The sequence below is a fragment of the Trichomycterus rosablanca genome, chromosome 5 (assembly GCF_030014385.1).
Source record: "Trichomycterus rosablanca isolate fTriRos1 chromosome 5, fTriRos1.hap1, whole genome shotgun sequence".
Taxonomy (NCBI): Eukaryota; Metazoa; Chordata; class Actinopteri; order Siluriformes; family Trichomycteridae; genus Trichomycterus; species Trichomycterus rosablanca.
In genome coordinates this window covers 11509681-11533341 of record NC_085992.1, presented here as the reverse complement: position 1 = coordinate 11533341, position 23661 = coordinate 11509681, and the positions used below count along the sequence as shown (strand labels likewise).

General features: G+C 41.9%; 1 protein-coding gene across 1 annotated transcript; it reads left to right on the top strand.

Annotated features, from left to right (window-relative positions):
- The first annotated feature begins 1190 nt into the window (after window positions 1-1190).
- Window positions 1191-22783, top strand: wdr35 (WD repeat domain 35). The gene is made up of 28 exons (XM_062995698.1): window positions 1191-1268; window positions 2394-2511; window positions 2775-2846; window positions 2929-3021; window positions 3360-3488; window positions 3652-3785; window positions 4204-4369; window positions 4611-4756; window positions 6864-6989; window positions 7410-7595; window positions 8801-8833; window positions 9662-9722; window positions 10366-10510; window positions 11121-11190; window positions 11988-12041; window positions 12561-12670; window positions 12786-13002; window positions 13259-13339; window positions 13423-13559; window positions 15054-15257; window positions 15910-16056; window positions 16791-16923; window positions 17515-17625; window positions 18080-18244; window positions 18654-18794; window positions 18914-19070; window positions 19942-20182; window positions 20965-22783. The coding sequence occupies exons 1-28, from the start codon at window positions 1245-1247 to the stop codon at window positions 21113-21115; spliced, it is 3552 nt and encodes a 1183-aa protein (XP_062851768.1). The 5' UTR covers window positions 1191-1244; the 3' UTR covers window positions 21116-22783.
- The last annotated feature ends 878 nt before the right edge of the window (window positions 22784-23661 follow it).

Below are 23661 nucleotides of genomic sequence, written 5' to 3'. Positions count from 1 at the left end.
TAATGCATCAAAAATGTAATCAACTGAATAAACAATTCATTTAGAAGTATTAATAATTAATTTGTTTATCAATTATTAAAAATTATATAGTATAATATATTTACATTGCAGATATTTTATTTGTTCCTACAACAAATCCATCTTAAAATAATTTATTAAAAAAGTATATTCAAAGTAAAAAATGATTAAGATTAAAACAAAACTATTAATAATTATTCTTATATTAAGACACAAGCCGATGAAAAATGAAATAAAAAAAGTAATAAATAAATAAAGGGCGGCCCGGTGGGTAGCACTGTCGCCTCACAGCAAGAAGGTCCTGGGTTCGATCCCCAGGTGGGGCGGTCCTGGGTCCTTTCTGTGCGGAGTTTGCATGTTCTCCCCGTGTCTGGGTGGGTGTCCTCCAGGAGCTCCGGTTTCCTCCCACAGTCCAAAAACATGCAAAAACAGGTTAATTGGAGACACTGAATTGCCCTATAGATGAATGGGTGTGTGTATGTGTGGGTGTGTACGTGTGTCTGCCCTGCGATGGACTGGTGCCCCGACCACGGTGTTACTGTGTGCCTTGCGCCCATTGAAAAGCTGGGATAGGCTGCAGTGACCCCCACGACCCTAATTGGATAAGCGGTTAGGAAAGTGAGCGAGTGAATAAATAAATATTTGAATAATATAATGTTAAAACGGAAAAAAACCAAATGAATCAAGCAAATTATAATTTAATGATTGATAATTAGAACAAAAAAACAACGTAAATAATTGATATTCCATTTAATGTTTACAATAAACGATTTTACGATGTTACATTTATTGCCAGAAAAACGTAATTATTTGCTTTTATTATTTTATTAATGTCAACTAAACAATATGTAAAAGAACAATCGGTGAATATCATATATACTATATTTAGTTATTAACTATTATTAATTTTAAGAAACCTGTACAAGAAACTGATCTGCACGCAGCGTGAATGAATGACGTCACGTCCGCCTGATGGTTACCTAGAAACGAAGGAAGCGGATTGCAGTTACTAACAGAAATGGTTTCCTAAATCAGAGCAGAATTCATTTATATATAAATGTTTTAATGGGAAGATATTGATTTTATATTACATTTATTTTAGCATAATATAAAGTATTGTCTGTGTTAGGTCTTTATATTATTGCGTGTTTATGTTTCCACATCGCAAGAGGGAATCTGTTTAATTATATTTGAGTTCAGTTGCTAAGCTAACAGTGCTAGCGGTGATGTTTATTTACCTCAGTAAGAAGGTAAAACTTTTATTCCTAGGATGAAATATATTTTATATGTAGTAAATGTTCATATTTTTGATAGTTTTAATGCTGTAGATTTGTTATCTATGAAGTTGATGTGTTTTTCTTGGCTATTTTAGGATTGATGTGAGTCGATTGTTTATTTGCTGCTGTTAATAGTGTTTATAATGTAGTTAAAATGTGTACCATGGCCTCCAAGTTGCTTATTATGGTGAGATTATGTTCGATTACAGCTGATGACCCTATAAAAAGTCCATATAAATAAGGCCAGTTTGACTGCACTGATTTTGAAAAGTACATGGAACAGGGGTCTCTTGACAGCTCAAATCCAAAAGGTCATTTTATGCTGAAATTTAACTCTTTTGTTGCTACATGTCAGCCTCTGAGTTCATGGAGATCTAAAGTTTACTTGACTGTGGACAGTGACCCTGTCTAGTGACCGTGTTTTAGCAGCCCCTAATTAATAACAGATTAGAACTTGTTGGTTCTTAGATTACATCTGACCACATGGATACATTGTTCTTTCAGCTTAACAAGACAGTTTGGGTCTTCTGGTGAAGGGACACTTATTCCATGTAAAAAGTAAACAACAACAATTGTAGAAATCATTCAAATAAATCCCAAGACTGAAATGAAATACCTGTCCTTACAACTGTCAACCTCAGCTGTAGCCATGTTCAGGTGGTTTACATAATTATGGAAACACCTGATAAAAAAACAACCTGAATTTAAATGGACTGAATCACAATCACAGCTGGATGACGAAAAGTGCTCAGACATTTAGCACGTTAGTCTTAAAAGCAACAGGAGCCGACCAACAGAGTTGTAATAGGAACAAATAACTGGTGCCCAAATTGCATATGCATCAGTGACAAAATAGGAAAATGGTTTCATATTTTATGTCTCGAACATCATAGCAGTAAATATCACAGTAGAAGCTCTCTGGGTTGCTATTAATTATCCCAGAAGTGTGCAGTTTGAAAAATACTTACAGAGCTTGAGAGCACCTCTATCAGCTCTGTGGGTATAGATGTAGTCTCAGTCAAAACTGAAATTCATGGCATTTTAAGGACTTTTAAGGTATGGCGCTTGATAAAAATTGGTGATATTTTTTATGTCTAGATTGCCATTCCCAACAACACCAGGCTGAAATGTGTGTCCTGGAACAAAAACCAGGGTTTCATTGCTTGTGGAGGAGACGAGGGCCTGCTGAAGGTCCTTAAGTTGGAAATTCAAACAGGTGAACGCACACACACACATTGTTTGCAACTGAACAGCAGTGTGGTTAGGAATTGTCCAGCTTAATGTCTGACAAAATGTATTATTATTATTTACCCTGCAATTACAGCTGGTGAAAAAGAATCTCTACTGGGTAAAGAATAAATCTTAAGCACACTAAATTAGGTCTGTTAAGACACAAAATTTGGTTGTAAATACATTACATGAATAAGATCTTTCATTTACATGTTGAAATAATCTGTTCCGTGTTGTCCCCCTCTGAAGATGATGCCAGGCTGAAAGGTCTTGCAGCTCCTAGTAACCTGTCCATGAACCAGACACTAGAAGGTCACAGTGGTAAGCTGGCACACGTATATAACTATCAGTACTTTGTTCTCCATGCTGTTCCTAATGCTTTGTGATTTCTGCTGCTGTGCAGGTGCAGTGCAGGTAATAACATGGAACGAGCAGTACCAGAAACTCACCACCAGTGATCAGAACGGCCTCATCATAGTCTGGATGCTCTACAAGGGTGAGTTATAGTTCAGGCTACCATGTTGGTACTGCAGGGGGCACGTAGATGTATTTTTTGTCTGCATTAAAAGCCCCTAATGTAGTTAATGAAGTTGCCAAACAAGATGCTTTGATTGAGTGCTGCACCACAGCATGTGACTCAGGTACCTGGGTTCAAATCTTGTGTCCAGTCACAGTCTGTCAGGTTGTTTTTGTGTGTTGTTTTTTGCACCTCCCCAGTGCAATGTGAACTGGCTGCACTGCATTGACCCTTGGTTATGAGTTTGTGGGGTGTATTATTATTGTTATCCTGTGGCATGATTTATGTATAAGCTTGGCTTGCTCTGTGTTGAACAGGCTCCTGGTACGAGGAGATGATTAATAACAGGAATAAGTCAGTGGTGAGGAGCATGAGCTGGAACGCTGATGGAGAGAAGATCTGCATTGTGTATGAAGATGGTGCTGTTATTGTGGGATCCGTGGACGGTGAGTTTACTTTAATAAGACAAATAATTATAACCATTATAAATCATTGTCCTGTAATTGTAATTATCCTTTCATTGTTTCCAGGCTTCGATATGTGCAGGTGTGCTTGTATGTTCTCACTGTACTACTTACTGAACACTGTATCTACCTGTACCTGTTGTAGGAAACAGAATTTGGGGCAAGGAGCTGAAGGGGATCCAACTGGCTCACGTTGCCTGGTCTCCTGACAGTAAGATCCTGCTGTTTGGAATGGCCAATGGAGAAATCCACATCTACGACAACCAAGGCAACTTCATTGTTAGTACACGAACTACATTCATTTCATTCTTATGTTTTACCACAACTTTATCCTGGTTAGCGTCACAGTGAGTCCAGTTTCCGCAGAATCACTGGCCGTGATACAGCAACACACCCCACATGCTAATCCATCAACCATACTTCCCCCACCCCTTAGGCATTGCCATTCATTCCTGTATGGAGATGCCCAACCGACCGATAGCACTGCTGGGGTGAACCCTGTGTATACCTGCATCATGCAGGCGAAAAGAACAGAACTAGCAGAATGCAGAATGTCCATGTACTGCCTGGTGGAGCTTCGTACCACACCCAGAGAACCTCTGGTTAAGCAAGTCAGTCACGCTTAGTTTAGCTCACATTGTTTTTCTTTTTCTAAATATTTTCTCCTGTTCTGTGTGTTTCTCTGTGATTTTATCAGATGAAGATGACCTTGCATTGCTTGATGAATGTAACTGGGTCCATCAGCATCGCAGGGATCCACTGGTACGCCGGTACAGAGGGCTACATGGAGCCTGACTGCCCTTGTCTCGCTATCTGCTATGAAAACGGCCGCTGCCAGGTCATGCGCTACGAGAATGACGACAGTAAGTGAAGATACCTGGATTATAGAAAGACTAAGATTCCATAATCCAGCTCTGGTGCTTGATATTGCAATGTATTCACTGATACTCCACACAGCAACCCGACCAGTCTCAGTCTGGGGGCTAGTTGGGAAAGAAATTTCACACTGAATGCTGCAAGTATGGACATTGTTTCCTATTTTTCATTCATTTTTTTATTCTGGTATGTGTGTGTGTGTGTTTATGTGTATGTGCGTGTGTGTAGACCCAATGATCATCGACACCGGTATGAATGTTGCCAGCATCCAGTGGAACCACTGTGGCAGTGTTCTTGCTATAGCCGGGTCCCTCAGGAACCCGGCAGGCGATAAAGATGTAAACATTTTAAATTTCTACACACCGTTTGGAGAGGTGAGAAAATAATTCAACCCTACATACCTGAATCATGGGCAAAAGTATGAGGACAGCTCATCTAATTAGATCGATGGATGGATGGATGGATGGATAGATAGGTACTTTATTAATCATGAGGGAAATTGTTTTGTTAAAGCAGCAGAAACACAGAAGTCTACACATATTGCACAGTCATACAAAAAATATAAAATACACTAATGAAGAGATACAGTATATAGAGGTACTGCTACATACAAATATAGAGTTAAAACACAATATAATAAAGAATATTTTAATCATATTAAAATATTTTAATCATATACAGTGTATCACAAAAGTGAGTACACCCCTCACATTTCTGCAGATATTTAAGTATATCTTTTCATGGGACAACACTGACAAAATGACACTTTGACACAATGAAAAGTAGTCTGTGTGCAGCTTATATAACAGTGTACATTTATTCTTCCCTCAAAATAACTCAAAATACAGCCATTAATGTCTAAACCACCGGCAACAAAAGTGAGTACACCCCTAAGAGACTACACCCCTAAATGTCCAAATTGAGCACTGCTTGTCATTTTCCCTCCAAAATGTCATGTGATTTGTTAGTGTTACTAGGTCTCAGGTGTGCATAGGGAGCAGGTGTGTTCAATTTAGTAGTACAGCTCTCACACTCTCTCATACTGGTCACTGAAAGTTCCAACATGGCACCTCATGGCAAAGAACTCTCTGAGGATCTTAAAAGACGAATTGTTGTGCTACATGAAAATGGCCAAGGCTACAAGAAGATTGCCAACACCCTGAAACTGAGCTGCAGCACAGTGGCCAAGATCATCCAGCGTTTTAAAAGAGCAGGGTCCACTCAGAACAGACCTCGCGTTGGTCGTCCAAAGAAGCTGAGTGCACGTGCTCAGCGTCACATCCAACTGCTGTCTTTGAAAGATAGGCGCAGGAGTGCTGTCAGCATTGCTGCAGAGATTGAAAAGGTGGGGGGTCAGCCTGTCAGTGCTCAGACCATACGCCGCACACTACATCAAATTGGTCTGCATGGCTGTCACCCCAGAAGGAAGCCTCTTCTGAAGTCTCTACACAAGAAAGCCCACAAACAGTTTGCTGAAGACATGTCAACAAAGGACATGGATTACTGGAACCATGTCCTATGGTCTGATGAGACCAAGATTAATTTGTTTGGTTCAGATGGTCTCAAGCATGTGTGGCGGCAATCAGGTGAGGAGTACAAAGATAAGTGTGTCATGCCTACAGTCAAGCATGGTGGTGGGAATGCCATGGTCTGGGGCTGCATGAGTGCAGCAGGTGTTGGGGAGTTACATTTCATTGAGGGACACATGAACTCCAATATGTACTGTGAAATACTGAGCAGAGCATGATCCCCTCCCTCCGGAAACTGGGTCGCAGGGCAGTGTTCCAGCATGATAATGACCCCAAACACACCTCTAAGACGACCACTGCTTTATTGAAGAGGCTGAGGGTAAAGGTGATGGACTGGCCAAGCATGTCTCCAGACCTAAACCCAATAGAACATCTTTGGGGCATCCTCAAGCGGAAGGTGGAGGAGCGCAAAGTCTCGAATATCCGCCAGCTCCGTGATGACGTCATGGAGGAGTGGAAAAGCATTCCAGTGGCAACCTGTGAAGCTCTGGTAAACTCCATGCCCAGGAGAGTTAAGGCAGTTCTGGGAAATAATGGTGGCCACACAAAATATTGACACTTCAGGAACTTTCACTAAGGGGTGTACTCACTTTTGTTGCCGGTGGTTTCGACATTAATGGCTGTATATTGAGTTATTTTGAGGGAAGAATAAATTTACACTGTTATATAAGCTGCACACAGACTACTTTTCATTGTGTCAAAGTGTCATTTTGTCAGTGTTGTCCCATGAAAAGATATACTTAAATATCTGCAGAAATGTGAGGGGTGTACTCACTTTTGTGATACACTGTACATAAACCTCAATTATGGAGCTCAGATGTTTTAGCCACCCAGCGTTTCCGACTTTGTAGCATATTTACCAAGCGTGCCAATAATCCTGGAACGTGTAGTTAAAAGTTGCCATTGTATGAGATGTTTTTCTTGATTGTTTCCTTTCTGCTCTGGTGTGCAGCACCTTCGCACTCTGAAGGTTCCCGGGAAGCAGATGACTGCGGTATCATGGGAAGGTGGAGGACTCAGGATTGGCCTGGCTGTAGATTCCTTCATCTACTTTGCCAACATCAGACCTGATTACAAGGTAAATATGTTAGATTACATTCAGTCCTTAAACATCGGTGACAAAATGTTGGTAAACCTTTAATGATAACATAAATGATACATAAACACTGTTGTTCACTGAGATTGTGAATCATAGAGGGCACAGTATGTTTGATATTGTAGGATTGTATGTTGTAAGGTTGCCTGGCGTCTGGCCAGCATGGAGGATAGGAGTCTCCAAACCCCTAAAAAACATGGTTTAAAGCTTAGTTTTAAATGTAAGTAGCTAGCATGAAGCTATTTATTTATCCATCTGTTACGAGAATAGTGTCGTTCACAAACGAAAACATGGCATCTTACGTATTGCTTTGGTTAGGGAGGAAATATGCTGCTGTGGTTTACTTTTTATTTCAGTTTTATTTCAAATGAAATACCTCTCTCCCTCTCTCTCTCTCTTTAGTGGGGTTACTGTTTAAACACAGTGGTATATGCCTACACTCGGCCAGACAGGCTGGAGTACAGCGTGGTGTTCTGGGACACCAAGAACAATGAAAAGTTTGTGAAGTATGTAAAGTGTCTGTTGTCGGTCAAAACCTGTGGAGATTTCTGCATCCTGGCTACTAAAGCAGATGATTCACACCCACAGGTACACACACTACTGCTACTGATACACACACTACTGCTACTGCTACACACACACACACACTACTGCTACTGATACACACACTACTGCTACTGATACACACACTACTGCTACTGCTACACACACACACACACTACTGCTACTGATACACACACTACTGCTACTGATACACACACTACTGTTACTGGTACACACACTACTGCTACTGATACACACACTACTGCTACTGGTACACACACTACTGGTACTGGTACACACACTACTGGTACACACACTACTGCTACTGGTACACACACTACTGCTACTGATACACACACTACTGCTACTGGTACACACACTACTGGTACTGGTACACACACTACTGGTACACACACTATTGCTACTGATACACACACTACTGCTACTGGTACACACACTACTGCTACACACACTACTGCTACTGATACACACACTACTGCTACTGGTACACACACTACTGCTACTGATACACACACTACTGCTACTGGTACACACACTACTGCTACTGATACACACACTACTGTTACTGGTACACACACTACTGTTACTGGTACACACACTACTGCTACTGATACACACACTACTGCTACTGATACACACACTACTGCTACTGGTACACACACTACTGCTACTGGTACACACACTACTGCTACTGATACACACACTACTGTTACTGGTACACACACTACTGTTACTGGTACACACACTACTGCTACTGATACACACACTACTGCTACTGATACACACACTACTGCTACTGATACACACACTACTGCTACTGGTACACACACTACTGCTACTGATACACACACTACTGTTACTGGTACACACACTACTGTTACTGGTACACACACTACTGCTACTGATACACACACTACTGCTACTGATACACACACTACTGCTACTGGTACACACACTACTGCTACTGATACACACACTACTGCTACTGATACACACACTACTGCTACTGGTACACACACTACTGCTACTGATACACACACTACTGTTACTGGTACACACACTACTGTTACTGGTACACACACTACTGCTACTGATACACACACTACTGTTACTGGTACACTGATCCTGATCATTCTGATTTTCAGATTTGTCATTTCATGACCAGCTTGTGTCAGTGAGCACTCCTCAACTTTGTTTCCTTCTTCTTTTCTGTTTGCCTTCACCTGTAGGAGGATGCAGATCTTGAGGCTGGAACAGCCACTGTAAGTTGTCAACACACCTGGATCTACAGGGTTCATTTAGATAACAATTAAAGGAAGCTTTTAGCTAACTTGGATAATTTATCTTAATCAGGCTTAGTAAAATTTCTACATAATCACTTACATAAGAATGCCAAGACTAATTCACCTGCATAATCAGGCAGGAACAAACCTTAATCACAAGGATTGTTTTAATATTTCAAAGTTCATATTTAAGATAAATGGTTAAGCGAAAACTTTACCGTCATACCACAGGATTAGGTTCCCATTCTGTATTGTTGGGCAGACTGGCAGTGGAATCTAAAGGGATTATACAGTTTAATAAAGATCTTGTAGGACACTTGGGTGGTGCAGCGGTCGAACACACAAGTACACTACTACAGAGTTGTACAGTAACTGGTTGGTTTGAATCCAAGCAGAGCCACCAACCTGGTTACACAAATGTGATTGACCATGTTGGAGAGATGGAGGGTTGGACTGGGCTTGTTTTCAATGTGATTTGCAATCGAGGTGCCTGCACAAGGGTGTGTATGGTGGTGGTAGCGTGTCACATGGTGCATTGACTCTCTGTATGTGATACGGCTCTGCATGATAACCCAACTCTGGCAGGTGATAAGAAGCGGCTGCAGATTATACACGTCAGAGGGGGTGTGTGGTGACCTGGCTCTTCTTGATCAGATAAGGGCTTGTGTAAGTGGCAGTGGATTCAGGATCGAGAATTGGAAATGGGGGAAAATTCAGAAAAAGATGTTGTAGATAGGCATGGTCAGGGCAAAGTGTTTATTTTTTTCAAATCAAATGTTTATTTGTTGATTCTGTGTATTTCTGCAGTATGTTCTGGTGTTGTGTAACTCCATTGGGACCCCACTGGACTCCAAATACATCGACATTGGTGAGGTTCTCTGCATTCTGGAACAGCTGTGTGTCATTTTGCAGAACTGTAGCCAACCAGAATTTCGCCAGGCATCAACCATATAAACCAAAAGATCTAGTGAGCCTAAAGTCGTAGCTTTCAATATGTCAGTTGAGCGGCTACACTAATCTGCTGCATAGAAATTCCACAATGACATGGTAGGGGGAAAGCAAACAAACTAACTGCATCTTTCTGTAAAGGACATGTTAAAAGACATGTTTATAGGAGTGTTTTGTAAAACTCTCAGCTAAGATCATTGTGTTAATTTCTTCTCTCCAGTATCTCATGCATAAAACGTTGTTGACTCTGTTGGTTTCCTAGAATACCTGTTCTCCTTCATCGTTTTCCCAGTTCCTCACAGCAACTGTGCTAAATTCCAGTCCACATGCCATACATCCTGTAAACTTTTCTTTGGGGCTGCCACAGGACTGGGCTGAATGTAGTCAGTGAGATACTGTATACTGACTTTTGCTGGACTGGCTTGGTTGCTTATAGTGTCGCTGTCCTGATGTGTATTTGATTTAAAAAAAATAATATTATCAAGCAAATGTTCCACTTCTGGAAACTATTAATGATTAAAATGATCATGCACATTGATGATTTTTCCCCCCTGTGTTTGCAGACCCTCTGTTTGTAACCATGACAAAGACTCATGTCATCGCCGCTTCTAAGGAGGCTTTTTATGTCTGGCAGTACCGTGTGGCCAAGAAGCTCACTGCTCTGGAGATCAACAAAGTTGCCAAGACCAGAAAAGAGGGCCGGGAAAGGTCAGAGGACAGAAAGCTTCAGGGATTGGGTGTGGTGGGGGCTGTGTTGTATTTCTCCCATGTCTTAGAATGGGTTGTTTGTTGTGTAGGGATGCTGTGCAAATGAAGGCAAGCTATGCAAACCTGGTCATCAAGGATGCAGTTTGTAGTGCTGCACTACTTTTTCCCCCTCCTTACTTTAGTTGTATGCGAAAGTTGAGTTCACTGAACTGACATGGAATAATTTAAAAAAAGGCTGGAGACTTTTGTGTCTGTCTGCCTGCCTGCCTGTCTGTCCATCAGCACACTGACACTGTGTGTTCAGACACCGCAGGTGTATAGAAGTGTTCAGTTCATAGCTATGTGCAAAACCAGACCGACCCACATATACCCAGTCTTGTGCCAGCAGCTTCCCATTATGCACTCCAGCAAAGTCAAATATAATGCTGCCTCTGTTTCATCATCAGTCTGCCTTTTCTCTGTCAATTGGTTCAATGCATCTGGCCGCCAGATGTAATTGTCCAATAATTTTTATGCCAGACACATTCAGAGCAAACACGTCCCTTATCCAGTCTATAAGAATGAATAAAAACAAACATTTTCTTTGTTCTCTAATGCACCCCTTCTGCAGGGTTTTCCACATTGATGACAGTCCATCTAGCACTAGTGACGGGGCACTCGACTTTGCCAAAGCCCAGACAGTGAGTGCTCATCACACACGCTTTGTCTTCATTACTGAAACACTTATGTTGGCTTTTCACACTTTTTACTTGTGTTAGCATCTAGCAAACTTATTTTTATAAAAGTATGTGGCCAAAAGCATGATGACACATATTAATTCTTAGGTGCAGAAATTTCATCCTGTAGTTCATGCTCTTTTGCTTTTGACCAAATGGAAACAGATTCCCACAGACTCATCTTCAAAATATTATAAAAATCCTCCCAGAAAAGTGGGGGCTTTTATAGGCACGGAAAGGGGTAAAGGGGCACAACTTTGTATGTATGCACATTTAAACTCATGGTCAGGTGTCTACATATTTTTGGTCATGCAGTGTAAAACGTAGATAGAAAGTACATAGAAAGTACATTATATGGCCAGAAGTATGTGGACTTCCCTCCTTATTAAATTTTGCCACATTCATTGCTAACATATCTTTAAAAATGATTGAAGGTTAATGCTTTTGACATTGTGGCGACAACTCAACTGAAAATTTTTGGGATAAGTTAATCTTGGATTGCGAGCCAGGCCTTCTCTTCCAACATAAGTGCCTGACCTCACTGACTCTATTGACTAAAAGGGGACAAACTCCCACAGACACGCTCCAAGGTCTTCAGGGAAAGAGGGAGAGTTGCAATTCAAGGCATATGTTCAGGTGTCCTGATGGTTTTGTCCATATAGTACATAGAAAGTGTGTGTGCCTCTGAGCATGTGGACGTTGTGAATTACGAGTGTCCCTGTTATCTTATTTATTTATGTATTTATTTGTATTGCTTTCAGACGACCAGAGATCCGATCTGTTGCATCACAGCATCAGACAAAACCCTCATAGTGGTATGTATGTAATGTATGTTTGCAGTAAAATGTTGCAGCTATGACAACGTTCATCAGCTATAAAAGAGAAAACTAAAAGTGTTCTGAAAAGTTGGTCCCTGAAATGCAGATTTTTGTTGGTGTAATTAGCACACAACCTGGATCCATCTTAGCCATGCAATTGAGCATTTTCTAATCAGATTTATGTTTGCAAGCCAAAGGATCTCTTTGAACTATGATAATGGTACAGGAAGCATTTGGTGGAACTGACAAGCAGTTTTATAGGACCAGATGCCTCCTGTGGTGCAGATATTCCCAAATATGAAGGAAACCACAAATAGAGATTTAAACAATCCCTTTCTAGATGACCTCTGTTATTCCTTGTGGAACAGGAATCCCACCATAAAATCATTCAGCATTTGTATGAGAATGTTTAGAAGGCAAACGTCCTGTCGCTGGCTTCTTTATATGAATAACTTGTTACCTGTGTATATAACTAATAATACTATTGTGTGTGTGTGTGTATGTATGTGTGTTCAGGGTCGTGAGTCTGGGCTCTTGCAGAAGTACAGCTTACCCAATGTCAGCCTTTTGCAGAAGTTTTCTCTGACCTGCAGAGCCTATCAGCTCTCTCTCAACTGTAACTCCAGGTGTGGACACTGATACTATTACTTACAAACAACATACACTTGATGGCCAAAAGTATTTGGACACCTGACTATGCAGCTATAACAGCATTCAAATGTCTATGTTTTGTCTCCCTAGTCGCCTGGCCATCATCGACATGACCGGTGTGTTGACTTTCTTTGATGTTGTGCCACATGGCTCGTCTGGAGATTCAGAACAAGGGGCTTCACCAGGGGATCCATCCAAATTTGAGCGCAAAGATGTCTGGGATATGAAATGGGCCAATGATAACCCTGACCTGTTTGCCATGATGGAGAAGACCAGGATGTATGTCTTCAGGAATCTGGACCCAGAGGTAAGAAATTATTGTTTTATTAATGTCAAAGTATTTTTATTACAGTTTTTTACAGTTATTTTACACTGTCAGCATACAGAAGTCTTTGTTGCAGTGGCCAGGGTTCCCCAGCCCACCTAACCAGGTTGCAGGCCCCACTGAAACTTGAGCCCTGGCTCAGATTTCTTGCTGTCACTTTATATTAAAACTGTTTATTTCATCACCAATGAAATGGAAGATTCTAAGGTTTTCTCTTTATTTCATGTTTCTAATGCAGGAACCAATCCAAACATCTGGATTTATTTGCAGCTTTGAAGATCTGGAAATCAAGTCTGTACTTCTGGATGAAATCATGAAGGTAGGTGTTTTACTGGCTGTTTTTTGTTTACCAAAAACAGAAGAAACGTTGTTGCGTTAAACACAACTGCGTTTGACTGTCAGGATCCTGATCGACCGAACAAGGATTACCTGATCAACTTTGAGATCCGATCCCTGAGGGACAGCAGGGCGCTGATTGAGAAAGTGGGAATAGAAGACGCTTCACAGTTCATAGAAGATAATCCTCACCCACGCCTCTGGTACGCTGGATTGATCACACACAACAGAATGTCATTCTGTGTAGTGTAAATGTTATATGACAAGAGCTGTATGGCCATACCTCATTCTCATTCGTACACTGTATTGCCAAAAATATGTGGACACCCCTCCTAATTATAAAGTTTATTCCATTAAACACCTTAAAGATTTTTAGTTCGACGTCAGTACCTGACATGACAAATGCATGTTTGACCAAATAGAAAAAAAGAATCTGGTACTATAGGGGTAATGTCTATATATAAGGACATTAATGTCTATATATAAGGAAGGGTGATGGGTGTTCCTGCCTTGTGCATAGTGTTTCCCAGGGGAACCGGACCTTCCACGACCCTGACCAGGATAACTTGGTATATGAAAATAAATGTAATACTTAAAAATTCTGTGGAAAGCCAACACAGAAAAGCGAAAGCTGTTGTTGCTGCAAAAAATGGTGGAGAAGACTTCATATTAAAACACAGTAATGCACATTAATGCATATATCAAACAACATTATGGTCAGGTGTCCACATACTTTCGGCCATGTTGTGCACATCATATAGAAGAACGAGGAATAGAGAATTCTGTATAAACTTCTTAATGGGCACTTTCCTCAGGGTTGCTCTGGCGTCAATGCTAGATCATCAAGTGGGATGTCTGCGGCATGTGAGCGCGGTGTAATTTCCGTGAGCGTTGTGAGAGTGTGTCGGCGGCTGCCGAAAATTCCCCTCTCCCTAATATATGGTGCTCTCGTCACTTCTCGCAGCAAACAGAGGAATTTCAGAGCTTTCAGAGGAAAAATCATCTTACTGAGTACAAGCTGAAGACTGTACATGTGTTCACCTACTTCTCTATGCTAGAACCCCGTCTTGGTCCAGAGTTTCCCACGAGTTCATAGGTCATTCTTGGCAGCACGAGAATGTATGAAAGACCTTCATGAAAACTTGTTTGGTCATGCGTTTGCCCTCTGAACTGTTGTTGAGGCACACTGAGGGTACGATCTAAAGCACTGCAGAACATCTCTATGGACACAGCACAAATTGTAAATGGTCATGTGAAGGAAGCATTTAGCAGACGCCTTTATCCAAATAGACTTACAGTACTGTGACAATATATAGTCTAAGCAATTGAGGGTTAAGGATCTTGCTGAAGGGCCCAACAGCAGCAACCCGGCAGTGGTAGGGCTTAAACCAGTGACCTTCTGATTACTTAGTCCAGTACTTTAACCACTAGGCTATAACATCTCTTACAAGCTGGAGATGCAGGGGATCTAAGCTGGACCTACTACATTCAAAGCATGCGCTCCACCATAAGAGCAGCTCACCTTGATCTCATCTAGCATTGTGCAAGTAGCAGCAGAGTCAGAGTTGTGAATCGGAAATGACAAAATTGATGGCTAAAGAGAGGAAAAAAACAAGAAAAATGGTAATTGTGAGAAGTGAACAGAACATAAAGATGAATTATAATTAGTAATTTTACTTTGATTCCCGGCTCTGTAGGCGTCTGTTAGCGGAGGCGGCTCTGCAGAAGCTGGAGCTGAAGATGGCCGAGCAGGCGTTTGTACGCTGTAAAGACTATCAGGGCATCGAGCTGGTGAAGAGAGTGGCCAAGCTGCAGAATGAGAACATGAAGCAGGCCGAGGTGGCAGCGTACTTCAGCCGCTTCGAGGAGGCTGAGAAGATGTACCTGGACATGGACCGCAGGTACACCCCAATTAACCATTACAGCTGTGAGATGGCATCAACAAACCTGACAGAATTGGAATTGTTTGTCCAAGCAGAGTGGACAAAACACCGTTGATGTATCGCTTTTAGAGAATCACTTCTGTCTGATATCAACCATCTCTCATGCAGGCACATCAGAGAGCCAGCAGAGGTCGCAGTTACAGAAGCAATGAGGACCATCGACTGGTCAAGCACTTTGGCTGTGTCTGTGTAGGTGTGTGGCCGGTCAATAGCACAGCTAAGATTACAATTTGGATCTAATGTGCTAGCCCACCACCTCTGAGATCTTGAGCTTGAGTTCGAATCACTGCTGTACTATCGATCGACCGGGCACCTACACAAACATCATTGGCTGTGTCTGAGACAGAAAGATTGAACAGGCTTCTAATCGCTGTGGCAGCTGCGCTTCTTCTGCCCGGCTCCAGGCGTCTGCGTGAGTGATGGATGATTCACGGATAGCAGTATGTGAATCTCTGTACGTGTACGTGATACTTCTCTCTGTGAAACTCTGGCAGAGGAGACAAGTGGTCAGTTGCAACTGGTCAGTTACAGTTTGGGAACTGGATATGACTTGTTTGGAAGAAAAGGTACAAATGCAAAAACATAATCTAAAGATTTTTTTTTTTGGCAGGGACCTGGCCATCAGTTTAAGGATAAAGCTGGGTGACTGGTTCAGGGTGCTACAGTTGTTACGCAGTGGATCAGGAGACTGTGATGATGCCCTGCAGGAACAAGCTTACAATGCCATCGGAGATTACTTTGCAGACAGACAGAAATGGTAAAAAAAAGCATGGGATTTTCATTCATTTATACAAACCAATTATTCTGGTCAAAGCTGTGGTGGGTCCTGGGCTAATGATGATAGTAAGGCTGAAACACACCCTGACGCAGCGCTACTGTAGTATAGAGCTTCACTCATATATTCCCTCACTCACACCCATACCAAACCATGTGCATTGATACAACCTCTTCTTCCCATTCACCCCAAATTTGGGTGTTTTTAAAGGAATTAGTGGTGCACATTTAGTTAAACGACCATTTGCGAGGTGGGCGCAGTGGTACATTACGCTAGCCAACTCATGCTGTGATCCAGGGTTCTAATCCCCAGTGGTGCCGGTTGGACATCTACATGAGATTGGTTATATAACTGATTTTATACACCTGTTAATGATGGGTGTGTCTGAAATCTGTGGTAGGGGATAGAGGTCTGGGCTGACCGCAACCCATACCAGGAAAAGCGGACGGAAACTGAACTTAACTGAAACACCTGCTGAACTAAAACACCAACTCAACTGGTTTTAGGCATATGGGCATACACTGTAGTATGAGTATGAATTTGATCAGCATTAGTAGATGCTCTTCAGTCAGATGGTTTGTTTTTATTTATTTATTTTTATTTGGGCCCATTATAGAGCTGTTTGTAAATCTGCTTGCACAGGAGTTCGTGCTCCTGGTTTGGATTTCACTGTATGTGCTGTTGATGAAAATATTAATGTGTGATGTATTGTTCAGGTTGAATGCAGTGCAGTACTATCTTCAGGGTCGTAATCAGGAGAGACTGGCTGAGTGTTACTACATGTTGGAAGATTATGAAGGCCTGGAGAAGCTTGCTAACTCTCTACCAGAAAACCACAAGCTGCTACCGGTGACTTACCTCTTTCACTTATTGGTCTCTTTCCTTATAATTCATCCTTAGTTTTGTCTAATGTGTGTAACAAACATGGAAATCATTTAATGTAATGGCATTTTTATTATAAAAGTACAACAATGAGCTGATGAGCTGACAATCTGAGCTTTTCAGCAGTGTGTCAGTCAAGTATCTGGACCAAAATTTCACATAAAACAGTGCAAAGAAATGTAAACAAACAAAAGCTTTAAAGCTTGTAAATGCATTAAGTTAAACAGTCTAATACTCTCACCACCGATCCATTTCGAATCTCTGCGGTGCTATCTGTGTGGCCGGGCATCTAAAAGGCGCAAGTCTGCATTAACCTGCACAAGTGGTGGATGGTCTGTGGAGGGCATTGTGGGTGTCTAGTCTGTGGCTGTCGTTGGCCAGCGCAGGAAGTGGTGCAAATGACTAGAATGCATTAGTATACTCGCGCTGGTCAATGAGGGGTTCAGGCTAGCACATGCCTCCTCTGACGCAGATGATTCCTCCACAGAGCTTTAACAGGAAAGAAGGAACATGCTATGACGTGTGTGTGTGTGTGTGTGTGTGGTGTGTGTGTTGTAGGAGATTGGACAGATGTTTGTAACAGTGGGGATGTGTGAACAGACAGTGAGTTCCTATCTCAGGTGTAACCAGCCCAAAGCAGCGGTGGACGCCTGTGTGCATCTAAACCAGGTGAGGGACAATTACACACACTGCATCTGCATCAATACAGTCAGGCTATGTCATGATGGAATTTAGGATGGACACTCACAGTGATGTGTAGATGCACATGGAATTATGGATTATGGTTATGGACTTAATTGGAATGTTGACTGTCAGCCAGACCTTCTTGAGCAACATCAGTGCCTCACTAATTTGCCCACAAATTCCAACAGAAATACTACAAAGTCTTGTGGAAAGCCTTTCTACAAGAGTGGAGGCTCCATATTATTGCCCACGGTCAGGTGTCCACAAACGTGATGTGACCCACAACATGACAGTTTGAAGTAGATTTTGATTATGGATCCTATAGTTTATTACATGCAAAACTTATATACAGACACATACAAACAATATACAGAAACCTTTTGTAAAAAGAGGCAAGCATTACTGTTCAGTTTTAAGTGTGTGTGTGTGTTTGTTTCAGTGGAACAAAGCTGTAGAACTGGCTAAGAACCACAACATGAAGGAGATTGGACCTCTGCTCTCTAGGTACGCATCTCACCTGCTGGACAAGAAGAAAACTCTGGAGGCGGTGGAGCTCTACAGGAAAGCACACCACTTCTTGGATGCTGCAAAACTCATGTTCAAGGTGAATAAAGCATCTACAGAGCAGGAGTGGCCGGGAGCAGAATGACACTTAGTGGGAAGCAGACAGGCACTAAATTTTTGAGCAATAGGTTTTTGGCAGAACCATCTATTTAGGGACTGGCACACAGGCTTGCTCACTATGGTTTTCTTTGGTATGATATAGAAACTCTGCTTATGGCTCAATGGTATAAATAAACAAGATGTGGTGTTGTTCTGACCAATCCTCCTTTTGCATTTTGATTAGCTAGTAGATCTTACTGACAAGCTGATTGGATATTTAGAATACCTAGAGGAAGCACATGTCAGCCCTTACCTCACACTAGCAGATTGATTGTCATCACGATTATTTAACTGGGAGTGGTTTTCGGCAACAGTTATAAAAAAGTGAGTAAAATCTCCTCTTGTTCCAGGTTGCGGAGGAAGAGGCGAGGAAGAGGACGAGGCCACTGAGAGTGAAGAAGCTGTATGTTCTGGCTGCCCTGCTGGTGGAAAACTACCACGTTCAGGTCAAAAACTCTCAACAAAGCAAAGTCAAGGGCAAAAAATCTGAGGTAACACTTATCTTCCAGTTTAGTCGTTTTCAAGTCCCTCTGCCGCTTGTACCACCTTAATTGAAGGTAACTGGTTTCTTTCTAGTCCTGTTAAGGATTGTATGTGGATGTTTCGGCAGGCTACTTCAGCTCTGGCGGGCCTGCTGGAGGAGGACGCCTCTTCTTCAGACAGTCGAATCGTGGATAACGCATGGCGAGGAGCCGAGGCTTATCACTACTTCCTGCTGGCACAGAGACAACTGTACAGCGGCAATGTGGAGGCTTCAATGAATACAGGTAACACAGATCAGTGTAAACATACCACAAAATACACACTCGTTCATCCAGAAAAAATAGAAAACCAGAAAAACTCTCACTCAGCACTTTATTAGGAACATCAATCTGGTACCTTGTCAATTCATTTATTATTTTATAAGCTACGTCTGCCATACAGATGAACTTTGTGGGTATACAACCACTGACTGCAGCTTATCTGCTGCTCTGTACACTGTACACATCTGCTGCTCATACACACACAGTTGGAACCTCCACTGACCAGTTAATGTTTGGGTGGTGGATCATTCTCAGCACTGAAATGACACGTCCCAACAACACAGCTGTTGGGTATGACGTTCGGGCTCGCAATCAAAGTTCCAATTTCATGCCGAAGATTTTCAGTGGAAGTTGAGGTCAGGGGGCGGCCCGGTGGCTTGGTGGGTAGCACTGTTGCCTCACAACAAGAAGGTCCTGCGTTCGATCCCCAGGTGGTCCTTTCTGTGTGGAGTTTGCATGCTCTCCCCGTGTCTGCGTGGGTTTCCTCCGGGAGCTCCGGTTTCCTCCCACAGTCCAAAAACATGCAGTCAGGTTAATTGAAGACACTGAATTGCCCTATAGGTGAATGGGTATGTGTGTGTGTATGTGTGTCTGCCCTGCGATGGACTGGCGCCCCGTCCAGGGTGTTCCTGTGTGCCCCCCGGGTTACGAAAGTGGGTGAGTGAGTTGAGGTCAGGGCTTCTGTGTAGGAACTGTTGCCACAAATTTGAATATGTGTTGTATTTAATTGATTTGACATAATTAAGAAGTGTCCACATAATTTTGGCTATATAGTGTGTGTGCTTGGTGTTAAGAATTCAGCAGCTGATTCCTCTCCCACTTCCTTTTTCTCCAGTTCTCCATCTGAGGGATTATGAAGACATTATCCCAGCGGTGGAGATCTACTCCCTGTTAGCCGTGTGCTCCTCAGCTAACCGGGCGTTCGCTACGTGCTCCCGCGCCTTCATTAAGCTGGAGTCTCTGGAGAGTCTGAGCGCTGAACAGAGGCAGCTGTATGAGGAACTAGCTCTCCAGATCTTCACCAAATATCCTCCTAAAGACACTCGCAGGAGTCAGCCGGACAGCACGGACAACAGGTATGTTCCACACAGGTTAATTCACTTCACTTCAGTTTAGTTATACTGATCAGAAGGTCTCTGGTTTAAACCTCACCACTGGGCCCCTGAGTTACAACTGTATGTCCCTTTGGACCCAAAAGCATCTGCTTAATGCTGTCAAAATAAATGATTGGTGACTAGACCTTCTTGTTTGACATTAGCACCCAATCTAACAAATGCTCTACAGCAGGGTTCTTTAAACCCTAAGGGTCACGAGCCAAAAAATAGGTAGCAGAGAAAAATAATAATAATTAAATAAACAAATTTTGACTTGTACACGCACGCACCTTGTGGAGGCTTTATGTTACATCTTGTAAACCACAGTAGGAACAGTTTTGCCACCATTTTCATTAATTAAGTATATTTTGCTTTGATGATTTTGCTTTGTGTGGCCTGGGTTACGGTAAAAATCATGGACAAAATGTGGGCTGCTTGAAAAAAAGTTTGAAAAACACTGCTCTATAGACTCAAGAGGCACAAATTTCCACAGACACATTTTGAAATATTCCCAGATAAGTGCAGGCCACAAAGTACCACTTTCATATCAATGTCCAGTGTTCTGGAATGGTAAATCCAGCAAGCGGACATGGGATGTTGTTAGGTGTCCACATACTTTTGGCCATATAGTGTTTGTTACCAAAGCAGTGTAATTAATGTTACGTTTACTCTATTATTATTATTAATGCTCTCTCTCTCTCTCTCTCTCTCTCTCTCTCTCTCTTTTTGTCTCTTACTCTGCCCCTACTTCCTGTGTTTTTCAGTACGGAGGAGAAGTTGCCTACATGTATAGTAACTGGTCAGAGTATCAGTGAATACCAGTTCTGGATGTGCAGTGTGTGTAAACACTGCGCCTACGAGCACGAGATCACCAACTACAACTTCTGCCCACTGTGCCACTCCTCACTGGCATGAGGGTGGTCATCTTCCATCTTTATACCTGACTTATGAGTATTTCTTTACCCATTTATTCTCTCTGCCTTCAAATTGCCTCCTTTGCCCAGCAGATAATGTACCATTTACATCCCGTCTCAAACAGTACTGACTTTGTTAGGCTCGCATCTTTTCCACATCCTGTCTGCATCCTGCTCACATCTGGTCTGCAAAGATGCTTTTTATCCTGCTCCTGCCTGCAGAATCAGTTTCACCGACCTGTTCTAATTGCACAGAGCACTTCCCACCATGTTCATCCTGACATTTCATATTATTTTTTATTATTTATTATTATTATTATTCATTTACCCAGTTGTTTTGACTTGTGCCCACTCCTGCAGCCCACCCCTGTGAGCTAGGCCTGTGGGAGTCCTGCAGGTCTCTAATCCATTCCCTCGTCACCAAACACATTTGGAACATTTACAACCACTAGACAATCAGGCTTGCTTTAGTATGAAGACAGATGTATAAAGTCAGCTCCAGAATTATTGGCACCCTTGTTAAATGCATTCATTTACATTTACATTTTCAGCATTTAGCAGACGCTTTTATCCAAAGCGACTTACACAGTGAGTGGAACACGATGAGCAATTGAGGGTTAAGGGCCTTGCTCAGGGACCCAACAGTGGCAACTTGGTGGTGGCGGGGCTTGAACCGGCAACCTTCTGTTTACTAGTCCAGTACCTTAACCACTGAGCCCATTCCTGTTTTCTTGGGGTATAAATATAGGGTGTGACAGAGAATGTGTGAGAGAGAACACAAACATTTGTTGATCTTTAAAAAAAAAACTGTTGGGGTTGTTTTGTTAAGTGCCCTGGGAACTTTGTTAGCCCAAGTGTCATAATGGATTTTTGGGCGTTTTAGTGCACCGCTAGCTTGTTGCTTAGAGATGCACAGTCACCGGATGCCTCTTTTTACTTTTAAGTAGTGGTATGAAGAATCACACTATGTCCTCATCCTCATCGTGAATCTTCCACCACTCGTGCAGGCACCTCATTCATCCAGCAGAGGCTGCATTTCTGTTTTTGCAGCAACTGGGAAAAGGTTCAAACTCCATTTGCAGTGCTTGTGCAGGAAGAACGTAAATAACGTAAACGTTTCATGGGAGCAGATCAAAGCTTTTCTCATGACCATTCCAGTCCTCTGACCTAAACTCCATTTAAATGTCTTGGGCTGAGCTGAAGAAGAAAATCCACAAGAGGTGAATATAGAATTCTAAAGGATGGAGAAAGAATTTGGGTTGAGCTGGGCCTTATGGTTAGGTTAGAAAAGTAAGGTAGTACAAAGTACTAAATGCAGGGGTGTCAATACCTACAAGGCAGGAACACCCTGGACAGGGTGCCAATCCATACCACCTTTCTAAGACATAAACCAATCATGTCTGTGTAAGATGTCTGATTGGCCCATAGCAGCTCTGAGGTTCAAACCTGGATCTCAGCGGTGATAAGTGCCCTACCATATATCATATTACTAATGAAATATCTATGATTTTGACAGCATTTATAATAAATCTATCTTTATTATTCTATATTTTTACAGTCTGATCTTTGTAGGTCTGGGGTGTGTAGTGAGTGTTGTGTTTATGTCCTGTATGTGTGCCTGTTTTAAATATTTTTTACTGAATAATAAAATAAACCAAATAACACATAACTGACTGTTTCATCTGTGGAGTAAAGAAATGCACTGCTGTATTTTGCTCAGTTCTGGTGAACTTCGTTTTTTTTGTTGATGACGATGACAATATTTGCTGGGTGAAAATATATTTGGCAGACCTGGGTTTGAATCTTAGTGGTGCTGCTTGCCTATTCGGTCTATAGACAATTGTCTGTCTGAATAATAAGGTCATTTAAAAGGCACCTATCTGCCGCTGCATCTCTTCTACTGTCTGGATGAATACAGAGAGCATAGCGTGATCCTCAATTAGTGTCAGAGCTCTTTGTAGGAATCAATCGCTGTCTGGTGAACAGAAGAGGTCAGCAGCTGTACGTCATCAGTGATGGCGTCCAGTGCAGTCCTCGGTCAGCGTGGGTGTTGTTCATGCAGAGATTGGTAAAAGAAATGCGCAGTGATGTTGGGTTTGAAAGCCACTACTTTTAGTCTTCAGACAAACTTCCGCTTATTGTTTATACAGAAGATCTTGGAACAAAAAATGCTTCAAGAGGTTTTGCTAAGATCTGCTTTGTGAGATCTGTACAGAGCATTCTAGACTGTATTACTACAATGCTTACAGCTTAGCCAAACTAATCTTATTTATATGGGCACAAATAGCAATTTTATATTTTATTGGTATGGTGATTGTTAGAATTCAATGCAGTATGTATAATAACAGCAACAACACTACCATTACCACTACTACTGCTAGTAATAATAAAAACATCCATTATAATACTAGGTAACATATTAATATTTAATATAATAGAAATAATTAAATACTAGACAGTAAAGAGTATTAAAACAAACGACCCCACAGCGCCCTCTTCCGGCCAAATGTGTGTTTGTCAAATTTAGAATGCAAAAAAAAAAAAAGG